The sequence below is a fragment of the Rhopalosiphum maidis genome, chromosome 1, assembly GCF_003676215.2.
Source record: "Rhopalosiphum maidis isolate BTI-1 chromosome 1, ASM367621v3, whole genome shotgun sequence".
In the NCBI taxonomy this organism is placed as follows: domain Eukaryota; kingdom Metazoa; phylum Arthropoda; class Insecta; order Hemiptera; family Aphididae; genus Rhopalosiphum; species Rhopalosiphum maidis.
The window spans coordinates 86025962-86038081 of record NC_040877.1 but is presented as its reverse complement, the minus strand read 5'-3'; the positions used below and the strand labels follow the sequence as shown (position 1 = coordinate 86038081).

Here is a 12120-nt window from a genome sequence, read left to right as displayed (position 1 = left end):
AACCTTTAGTAACAGTAAACAAAAATTTCAATTTTAAACTTAGAAGGTGATTTATAGTATTTAATTGAAAATTAAATCTAATTGGTACTTTTGTCAAAAAATTGTCCAGTACTGACTACTGGCTATACATTTCAAAATAATTCTTAAAAACTAACAAAAATTCACTGAAAAACGAGAATATTTATGTAAAATCACTTAATAATTTTTAACATTGAAAATGCTTTTTAATTTAATAGTTGTCATTTGAATCATTTGATGTCCTTTACTTTTTTATATTCCCAACAGAGCTATTAATGTATGATTTAATATATATATATATTTTTTTATGTAAATATTATACAATAAGTATTCAAAATAATGGTTAATACTTTAAGGAGGTCTATGTTAAAATTTGCCAGTATTTTAAATATTACCGTGAAAATATTAAAACGTCATTTTTACGTAAATCCTATTTTTGACCAAAACTATTTTGTTTTTTGGTATTACTCTAAACAACTAACAACTAAATATTAATACTTGTTATTTTCATCAAATGCTAATAAGATAATTTTCTATACTTAATATAAATTTTTAAATATGGTACATTTTTTAAACTATAAACGTTTGATTTTCCTTTTTTTATACATTAATGTCTATATCAATAAAATATTTATTGGTTAAAATTACTTAAAAAAATATTAAAAGGTTCTTTATAACTTTATAAGTTAATAGTTATCCATTTACTAAATGTAATAAAAAAATATATCGAAAATGTGTGGTTATCTACAATTTTTTTTTATAAACGTTTAAAATTAGAATTTGGACGACATTTTTTGTAAATTATTTTGTAGTTATAAATTCATAAGATGTTTTCTTTTTATATCTAAAATTTAAAAATTTAAGACAAAGTCTTTATACATTTTTCAACCTATAATATATATATAAAAAAAAAGGAGAAAAGTCAAATAATTTTTTATCAGTGTTAGATGTTTTACGACATAGGATATTTATCTATATTATATAAAATGTATAAATAACCGTAAGTCTGTTGATACTTGAAATTTTCACTAAAAGTTTATACTATCATTTTCTTTCTAATCATAGAATAATTTCAAAATATTTTGAATGTTTTTGAGCTATTTATAAGCATGTGCAATTTTTAATATTTTTTTTTCTATTAATAAAACTGCTTTAAAATCCTTAAAATCTCATAAATTAACTATTTCTCCTTAAACCATTTTTGTAATTCAAATCGAATAATTGTAAATACTTGACATTCTCATCTAATGTTTAAACTTTATAACGGTAATTTTTAATTCTAATATATTATTATTTTTGTTGACGATACACAAATTATTAAAGAAATAAAAAAATTAAAAGACACAGAAGATTTGAAAATTGATTTAAAAAATATTCAGGATTGGTGTATTAGAAATAATTTATCATTAAACCTATGCAAATGCTTAAATATCTCGTTCTCGTTAAAAAAAATCCAATCATATAGTTCATTATAATCTAAATGACCAATTAATTAATAAAGTTAATATTGTAAATGATCTTAGTATAATCTTTGACTCGAAATTATCGTTTACTTACCATATTGATTCCATAAAAAAAGTGTTTCAGAAATTACTAATTATGATTAGTAAAACGACATGTAAAGACTTTCAGGATGTAATTTCTCTTAAATTATTATATTGCTCATTAATTCGCTCATACAACTAGAATATGGTTCTCTTACATGGGTTTCAGAATCTATATGTCAATTACATAAACTGTATAAAATTCAAAATAATTTCACAAGATTTCTATCATTTAAATGTCATCTCGAAAGAATTCCACACTCAGGATATACAGGTAAGGATTTTTTAGCCTACCGAAACTTAAAGCTATATTTAATAAAATCGATTTAAAATTTCTACTTAAATTGTTAAACAATATTATTGACTGTCTGAGTTAGTAGAACTCATTTTTTAAAATAAATAAAATTAATAAAAATTACTTATTAGATTCCCTGAGTAATAAATTAATGTCCATATAGGCAACACTAGGAAAGCTCTCGATTTTTTTAATTCGTCTTTTAAAAATTTTTCTTCACAACTATGATTCGTAACTGCAGTATGAATTACTGTAGTTCAGTACATTATAATTTTATCCATTCATATTGTTTCATTGTTTCATATTATATTTTTATTCTTAACTCATAAATTATCTTAATATATTATTTAAAAAAAAATTTTATTTGAAACTATTTGTTATAAATCTATTTGTTAAATATTGTAATTATTATATTTACACTGTTTTTCTGTACCACACTGTTATATCTAAATTGTAATTGGAATTATATTCCGTAAATAAAAATTACATAAATAAATAAATAAAATATACGCGTATCTATCCAGAGTCCAGACCTAATTTGCGGGTCGTGAACAATAGTGACGTATCCTATAGAGGGGCTGATGGGATTACAGAATACAGATAATCAGAATATAGACTTTGATGTTTAAATTGAACATTGACTTAAGACTATCTATATAATTGTGGTTGTATCCAGTATCCAAAATATTTATATTTTATGATAAATCCAATTCTGACGATTAGTGTAATGTGATACTTGTTATTACTTATTAGTTAACATCGGTAAAAAAAATAATTTTTTTTTGCTACCCCAGAATTTGAACTAGTTAAACGCCCATGTTTATAATTATTTATTTAATTAGGTACCTAATATTCATTTATTATTAAAAAAAAAAATAATTTAAAGTCAAAACAATACCAACCAAAAAATAGTAATTTAATATTGTTATTAGTATGGCTTATGAAATAATAAATTTGAGACCATGAATTATGGTTATGCTTATGACATGGGACATAGAACAATATTATGATTTATGTTTATCATTTAATGTATTGTTTTGGCTTAACATTTTTTCAAACAATAATATATGTGATATTATAAATTGAGTAATGATATAGTCATATAGAATTATTCCATTTTCAAATATTGAATTTAGATGTATAATTATGTACGTATTCTCACTCCATAGTCTATGATATGTTGTTTCGAACGACGTTTCATTCGGCATTTGGTTGTATCCTTATCATCAACCAACCAAATTCGATTACATGTAAGCAGTAAGCACGTTGAGGTTAGGACGGGACAGGTACCTATGTTATTGTTATCTTTTACTTAATGTTTATGTCGGGCATTAGACAGTAAATATTAAAATCTGAAAATTCAGTAATTTATTGTGAAGTACCCATACAATACCATATTCAAATTATTATAAAAGTGTTTTGTGTTTAACAGATAATATGGATTGAATTTTATTTTTGTTTAATAGATTAATTTTTTTACCACGTATTAAATGATACAGAATTATGAGCTATTATTATTTATATTAAGCTTGTGTTGTTTAGGATACTTGTAGGTATTTCACCTAATAAACTTATAGTTAAAAATGGCTAACTTTAATGAAATTGATGAATACAGTTCTTGGGAATATGACCATAGTAAGTTTTATTTTTATTTTGCTGTATAACACTAAACCAAACATTTTTGTGACAAAATCTATATAAACATTTAATAAATATATAATTTTTTTTTACAGGAAGAAATAATCACTCTTTTAGCCAGAAACGAAAAAATAATAGACGGAAGTATCGTAAAAATAATGGTAAATAATATTATTTTAAATATTGACTTTACAATTAATCTCATCAGCAACATTATGAAAAAAATAAAAATTCCAATAATAAATGTTTTGTATATTTTGTGGTTAAATAGAATTCTAGACAAAAACTTAAACTAAACCAAAAATACTTTTGATAATAATAAATAATTAAATATAATTTATTTATTTAATTTTATTTATTACACGGAAGAGTTTATCTTATGTTTTATATGTTATAGGAATAACTCTAAACATGAGCAATAATAAAAATTTAAAAATATTATCATATATTTAGTATAAATAGTGTTTATATATATATATATATATATATTAATGATACAAGGAAATGATTGATAACTAAAGTTATGAAATCTGTATGTATTTTATTTATTAATATATTTCAATTATTGCTATTATATAGAGTATTATAAATCAATATTCCAAACATCATAAAATAAGATTAATTAGGAAATATTGCAGACAGATTGTAGATCTTATTATGTATATTATTGTAAATTTAAATAATTTGGAATGTATTAAATGTAGATTTAGAAATTTAAAAAAAGATTCAATCTGAGATTTATTTTGATTTATTTCATTGTATCATTTAATTAACTTATTTGTTAATTGTTTTCAGTTAATATTTTTCAAGCTAGTGGTAATAGTATATTATACTATACCTATATAAAAGTAATAAAACAATATTAAGTAAATAATTTTAAAAATCTATTTTAGCATAATTGTAACTTGTATTTGTTATTCATTTTTAACCTAGGATTATTTTAAATAATAAATTGTGGATATTAGATGTTTTTTTTTATTAAATTATTTATGGATAAAGATAAAAATTATATGATTAAATTTCTTAAGTTAACAATATTCTTAATTCTACACTTAAAAAAATATTTATTTTAATTTTAATTCATATATCTATGTATAATAATGTAAAACAACATACATTATTAATTAAATAATTATTTATTATATTTAATTTTTAAAGTTGGTTTGTAATTCAATAATATTATGTTTCAGATACATCAAACTTTTATTTAATAATTGGTTTGTTGTGTGCTATTTTTTTATTCACACGTGAATCGGAAAACAAAAATTCAAAAAAAGGGAAGTATGTTACAACCATGATTGATACAAAGTGGAGTATGGTACCACTTGTTCTAGAAATGGCAGAATATATGGCTGAAGAAAATTCATATTCATTGTGGTCGTTTGTAGATAGTATATCGGAACTTAATCCAGCCCTAAGTGAACTTGGTATAGCATAAACTAAAGTATTAATATAATTTATTTAATAATTATAATATGTTTTATAATCATGTAATAGATAATGATCAAATCAAATACAAGACTGCATTATCTAAAGCAGGATTATTATTATCCAATTCTAAGTTGAGACTACTTAAATTTTCTCTATCCATGCACACATATTCACCACGTATTGAAATGTATGCACAAATGGCAGCTGATAGAGGAATACAGTGTTCTACTTCTGTAGAAATTGATGGTGAACTTGTGTGTTCAATTGAAGAATTAAAAAAAGTTTTGCAACGAATAAGTGTAAGTTTGTATTCAAAGTGTTATGTACATATTTTTAGTTTTTAAAACTTTAATTACAATTATTTTTAAAGGCTAAAGGTTCAAAACATTTGTGTGAAACATATCACATAGATCATCATCATCCTTCTTCTAAAAACAGAAGTAACATAGCGATATTGTATGGTGAATTAGGAACAGCAGAATTTGCTTCTTATCATACAGTGTTAAAACAATATGCTCAAGAAGGATCTATAGACTATGTTTTACGTCATTTTGTTAAAGTAATTTGTTTAGTATACATTGTAAATGCAATTTTATATTAAATTATAATTTATAATTTATTTATAGGAAAAGAGTGAACAGAAGGTTCGTCTATCTGGTTATGGTGTTGAACTACATATGAAATCAACTGAATATAAAGCAGAAGACGATAGTGTAGTTAAAGATAAAAATGATATTAATAGGAGTGAAGTTGAAGAAGATACTTCAGAAATTGAAGGATTTGATTTTAAACGCCTTATGTAATTTCTATTTACTTAATTAGTATTTACTATTCATACTAATAAACTTTCAATTATTTAATTTAGTGAGTTATATCCAGAAAAAAAACTGGATTTATTAAAGTTTAGAAATCATTTGTCTGAAAGTAGTAGTGAACTAGCTCCTCTTAAAGCTTGGCAATTTCAAGAATTGAGCTTACAAGCAGCACAGAGAATTATGAGTGGCCCACCTCAAGATGCTATTCAGACTTTTATTCACATTGCTCAGAATTTTCCAACTCAAGTAATTTGAAATAAAAATTATTTAAAATTAAAAAGTATAATTTTCATGTTAATTTCCCTTAGGCTAGATCATTGGCTAATGTTAAAGTTAGTAAAGAATTAAGAGATGAAGTATCAAAAAATCAAGATAGTTTTTCAATGGGATTGAATTTACAACCTACTGATACAGTTTTGTTATTAAATGGAATGTATTTTGACATAGACATCACAGATATGTCAACTTTATTAGATTCAGTTACTCAAGAATTGAGTATAATGGAAGGATTATATTCTATTGGTAATTATTAATTGTTATTGTTGTGCATTTAAGAAAATAATATTGTAATTATTTATTTTTTATAGGCATTACTGACAAAAAAGCAATTTCTTCTATGTTGGCATTAGATTTTGGTAGTGTTAAAGGAAAATCATATGCTGTAGATATTAGGGACTCTGCTATTCAATGGATAAATGACTTAGAAACTGATACTATGTACAAAAGATGGCCTTCATCAGTTGATGATCTGCTTCGACCGACATTTCCTGGCATGTTAAGAAGTATTCGCCGTAACCTTTATAACCTTGTAATTGTCTGTAATCCAGCTTCTAAAAGTTCTTGGCCTTTACTGAAATTAACTGATTCATTTTTAAACCATCAAAGTCCTTTACGAGTTGGGATTGTATTTAATGTCTCGCCAAAGCCAGCTATAGGACTGAATGATGCTAGTGTAGCTTTATTGAATGCTTACAATTATATTGTTGAACAAACATCTAAACCATTAACTGCATTTAATTTCATAACAAATATTTATACATCTATTAGTGAAGACAGAGATGTTATTGTTGATGATGTTTTAAGTGAATTCAAGAAACATTATCCCAAAGCATTAATTGATGAAATATTTGGAGAAGACAGTGATTATGATACTGCCCGCATTCTAGCAAAAGAGTATGTAGCTAAGACAGGGTTTAGAAAATTACCTCAAGTATTACTTAATGGAGTTCCATTACAAGAAAAATCATTGGTAGAAGAAGACTTTGAAGAAGCTGTTTTAGTAGAATTAGTTACTCAAACACAGACTTTACAAAAGGCTGTATATAAAAGAGAATTGACTGATACAGACAATGTTGTAGATTGGTTAATGACACAACCAAATGTAATGCCAAGGTAATTTACCTGAAGAAAAAAAATTATTATTAATTATAAATAACAATTATTTTTATGTAATTATATATATTTATACAATGATTGTTATAGACTGAATTCACGTGTACTTAATACAGACTCAAGTAAAAATTTGCAATTATCTGATAAACATGAATTTGTTTTAAATTCAATGAATTATATTACTTTTGCTAAGAAATCTAGTATTAATCCAATTACACACTGGATTGTTGGAGATTTTTCGAAACTGTCTACTTTCAAATTGATTAAAAACACATTTGAACATTTGGTAAGCTAATAACTCATTATATTTAATCTTTCAATCAAAATATAGTATTTATTGACTTAACTTGTATTTAGTTATAAATGTATAAATTGTGTATGATTGTAACTTATAATGCAAAATAGATACTATAGGCCAGGGGACGGCAAGTAATTTCTATAGAGGTTGTAAAGATTAAAATAATAAATCAATGAGGTCTAGTGAAAAAAATCTCTTTCAAATCTTTATACATAATGAAGTAAGTACAATGTGTTGACAGGGTCCAGAGTTTTGCCTTCTGCGGTCCATCAGTTGCCGACCCCTGCTATAGACTATAGACAATATATACTATAGGTTAATAAGAAGGTTATTCCATTAGCCTTTTGTTTCTCATAATTTACTCTATATAAATATTGTGAATTAGGATGTACACTTAATTTAACTTTTACTTCTAACATATTCTTTTTGTTTTTACAGAAATCTGATTCTGAATCACGTATAGGTATAATTCCCAATCCATCAAGTGATGATGAACATATAATCAAAATAAATAAAATAGTTTTTGAAGCATTTAAACAGGAAGATAAATTGAATATATTAGTTAAACATTTATCACAAGCAATTAAAGTTGATAAAAATCATATTGAAATCATTAATTCACTTCCAGTAAGATTTAAATTACTTTGTTTTATTATAAAAATATTAATAAAAATAATATTTAACGATAAATTTAACTTTTTGTAGGAAGAAATACATTTTGAAGTGTCGAAAATAGATATACAATTGTATAGCAACTTTGCTATAGAGGCATTAAATTTTGAAAGTGGACAATGCGGCGTAATCACAAATGGACGTATTTTGGGTCCATTTGACGAAGATGAAGATTTTTTAACTGATGACTTTGCCTTATTAGAACAACATACACTAAAGGGCAGTGTAAACAAAATTCTTAACATACTTAAAGAATCAGGTACATTAAAACTTAAAAATATATTAATTACTTGAAACATAAATTTTTCTGAAGTTTAAGGACTTAAGTTTAAAAGTTGTATGGTTATAATATCTTATTAATTTAAAATAATATTTTATTTTATTTAAACTAGTTACTATTATTTATAGATGTATTAGATATTACAAGTGACGTGATAATGAAAGCAAGTGCATTAATAAGTAGCCGTTCTCAAACTAAAAATCGACATTCTATACCTGATGTTTCTACTAAACATAGGTAAAATATCATGATATTTATGACATGTTAAAGATTTATTGTAAAACAATAAGACAATGTAACCCATATTTAGTATTGATGAAAAATACCAATTCCTTAATTTTTTTTTTTTTTTTTTTATGAAGTGTAATTAAATTATCTGCTAACAATGAAGATGAACCTGTTTTTGAAATCAATGTCATTGTTGACCCTGTGTCTAGGGGTGCTCAAAAGGTTGGCTCGATTCTTTCTGTATTATCACGAGTACTCAATGCTAATATAAATGTATATTTAAATTGTGTTGATAAGAATAGTGATATGCCTGTTAAAAGGTAAGAAATTTAATATAATATTCTTGAATACAATTTTGATTATATATTTTATTTTAGTTTTTATCGATTTGTGCTTGAGCCTGAAGTCATTTTTGATAAATCTGGCCATTTATCCCCTGATCCAATTGCAAAGTTTTCTAATATGCCCACTAGTCCGCTATTAACACAAATACTTCATGTACCCGATAATTGGTTAGTTGAATCTATTGAATCTCCATATGATCTTGACAACATTCGACTCGAAGATGTTGAAATGGGTGTTTATAGGTATGTATAAATAAACATAACTACTTAAATAATAAACTAACATTTCAATATTTTCATTATTTTAATTTATTTAGCCGATATGAACTGGAATATTTGCTACTTGAAGGTCATTGTTATGATTCAGTCAACATGAATCCACCTCGTGGTCTTCAAATGACATTAGGAACAAAATCAAATCCAGTAGTGGTGGATACAATAGTTATGGCCAACTTAGGTTATTTCCAAATGAAAGCTAATCCTGGAGCTTGGATGTTAAGACTTCGTCAAGGCCCTTCAGCTGATATTTATGACATTATCTCTCATGAAGGATCAGACCGTTCACCAAACAGTATGGATATCAAAGTACTGATAAGTTCATTTCGTTCCCATATAATTAAAGTCAAAGTTGCCAAAAAACCTGGCAAACAGAGTTTAAATGTCTTGGGTGATGATGATAATGAAAACAAAGGACTTTGGAATTCAATTACCAGGTGAATAAAAATTAACATTTAAGTTCCTCACTTTAATTGATGCGATGGTGGATACATGTAGCTAATAATTTGTGTTGCCTGTGTTGGTCATCACTCATCACTAATCACAACGGCTCATAATTTTTTTTTTCTTATAAAATATTTATTTTCACATATAGATAGTTTATACTCAATATATATTTTTTTAAGTTGTTTAAGTTAAATATATATGATGTATTTGTAAGACTATTTAGAGAAAAGAAAGAAGACCAAACTATATGATATAATGATATAAATTGTGGTGATATTGACTAATCATATAATTTTCATTTATTATCGGAAAACTTACATTTCCATTTAAACTCTATAGTCTGTTTAGCAATAGAACATGCCAAATTGTAACCATGTCTTGGTGACTAGGTGTCGTGTTTGAATAAGCAGAAGAATCGATTTTTGTTGAGTCATGGTATATTATTTCGCTGGATAGGTTATACAAGAATAATTTTTTTTCCTAAATATTAGTTTAATATCCTATTAACTCTTAATATATTATACATTCTTTCATAGTTCTTTCAGCTCGGGTTCACCTGATAAATCAACTGATGAAACAATTAACATATTTTCTGTCGCTTCAGGGCATTTATATGAAAGATTTTTAAGAATTATGATGTTAAGTGTGTTAAAAAATACTAAATCTCCAGTAAAATTCTGGTTTCTTAAAAACTATCTTTCTCCAACTGTTAAGGTATTTATATTAAATTTATTATTCTATGTAATGAGTTAATAATCATACACGTTTCAATAAATATTATTCATGTATGAATTTTTATTTCAGAACTTTCTTCCTATTATGGCTCAAGAGTATAAATTTGAATATGAATTAGTTGAATATAAATGGCCTCGTTGGCTCCACCAACAAACAGAAAAACAAAGAACTATATGGGGATATAAAATATTGTTTTTGGATGTTCTTTTTCCATTGGATGTAAAAAAAATTATATTTGTTGATGCTGATCAAGTAGTACGAGCTGATATGAAAGAATTAGTTGACTTAGATTTAGGTGGTGCGCCATATGCATATACTCCATTTTGTGAAAGTCGTAAAGAAATGGATGGCTTCAGGTAAGTTTTGTCTAAGAATAATATTAAATTTTATTTTAAAATGTACTGTAATTTTAAGATTTTGGAAACAAGGCTATTGGAAAACTCATCTACAAGGTCGTCGTTATCATATCAGCGCATTGTATGTAGTAGATTTAAAACGTTTTAGAAAAGTAGCAGCTGGCGATAGATTAAGAGGTCAATACCAAGCTCTTAGCCAAGATCCAAACAGTTTATCAAATTTAGATCAAGTAGGATAAAATAATAATAATAAAAAAAATGGAATATTAATTGTTATATTTTTAAAGGATTTACCAAATAACATGATTCACCAAGTTTCTATTAAAAGTTTGCCACAAGAATGGCTTTGGTGTGAAACATGGTGTGATGATGCATCCAAAAAATCAGCCAAAACTATTGATCTTGTAAGTATTAACATTTTAGTAAACCTTACTTTTATAAATATAAAGACCATTTTTTTAATACATTGATTTTTACTAAAATGATAGTGTAATAATCCATTAACTAAAGAAGCCAAATTGACAGCAGCTATGAGAATTGTTAGTGAATGGAAAGATTACGATAATGAAATTAAAAAATTACAAATCAAGCAAAGTAAACACGAAGATGAAGTTTTCAATGTTGAAACTCAATCAAAAGGTAACTGATACTTGTAACTATATAAGAATAGTACATAAGTGGTTCTTCTATTTGTCTAATATAAGAGTAATATCAGGTGGTAACCAATATTTATTTGATTCAGTCAGATCAGTTCCCTTAATAAACCAATCTTTAGTACTAGCTTTTATTTCCAAGAGTTAATCATGGCTGAAAATTGCCTTGCCATATTAATCTTGTCACTTTTAAAAAAGTAGCTCCCTAGCATTTTAATATAACTTATATAATCCTGATGGTTTACCTTAGGAGGTCGGGATACGCTAGTGTATCAAAAAAATTAGTTGATGTATTCAGTCATCCCCTCCCCCCTAATCAAGCACTGTGCAAACTAGACGGTTGTTTAAATAATAAAGTGATGCTCTTGAGTGCACAGCATTAGAAATTACCATTGTCACAGTGGTATGCTGCCAGTCTGCTGCCCGAGTTAACTCTTATGAGACAGATGACAATAATTATAAATGTTTTTATTTGTATTTTTTATCATTGTATTTGATTAATTATTTCTTATTTCAGAAACAGAAGGACACACTGAATTATAATGGATTTATATTTGAAAACTGTTATACACAATTCAAATGATCTCCAATCTCCGGTTTTATAATAATATGTCTATTTATTTTATATCTATTCATTATTGAAACCAATAGTTTATTATACCATCATTTTTACTTCATTGGTTAATTTAATTTTTGAT

The 12120-nt window shown here is 25.4% G+C and overlaps 1 protein-coding gene across 2 annotated transcripts; it reads left to right on the top strand.

Annotated features, from left to right (window-relative positions):
* The first annotated feature begins 3097 nt into the window (after nucleotides 1–3097).
* On the top strand, nucleotides 3098–12094 carry LOC113556775 (UDP-glucose:glycoprotein glucosyltransferase). Of its 2 annotated transcripts, XM_026961918.2 has the most exons (23): nucleotides 3098–3143; nucleotides 3400–3492; nucleotides 3591–3656; nucleotides 4686–4922; nucleotides 4993–5225; nucleotides 5297–5485; nucleotides 5553–5725; nucleotides 5792–5987; nucleotides 6050–6263; nucleotides 6329–7133; nucleotides 7224–7419; nucleotides 7870–8058; nucleotides 8137–8362; nucleotides 8512–8620; nucleotides 8746–8931; nucleotides 8989–9198; nucleotides 9273–9668; nucleotides 10215–10392; nucleotides 10483–10769; nucleotides 10828–10999; nucleotides 11057–11173; nucleotides 11258–11408; nucleotides 11940–12094. In XM_026961918.2, exons 2-23 carry the CDS (start codon nucleotides 3441–3443, stop codon nucleotides 11963–11965), a joined length of 4608 nt encoding a protein of 1535 aa, XP_026817719.1. In that variant the 5' UTR covers nucleotides 3098–3143; nucleotides 3400–3440; the 3' UTR covers nucleotides 11966–12094. The 2 variants fall into 2 exon arrangements, with proteins under 2 accessions (XP_026817719.1, XP_026817718.1); XM_026961917.2 differs by lacking the exon at nucleotides 3098–3143 and having other exon boundaries at nucleotides 3207–3492.
* Nucleotides 12095–12120: the final 26 nt, after the last annotated feature.

Excerpts from the sequence above, each read along its gene's own strand:
- LOC113556775 (XM_026961918.2), top strand. The coding sequence starts at position 3,441 with ATGGCTAACTTTAATGAAATTGATGAATACAGTTCTTGGGAATATGAC. Across the intron at positions 7,420-7,869 it reads AAAACACATTTGAACATTTG|AAATCTGATTCTGAATCACG; the intron begins GTAAGCTAATAA and ends TTGTTTTTACAG. Across the intron at positions 10,393-10,482 it reads ATCTTTCTCCAACTGTTAAG|AACTTTCTTCCTATTATGGC; the intron begins GTATTTATATTA and ends TTTTTATTTCAG.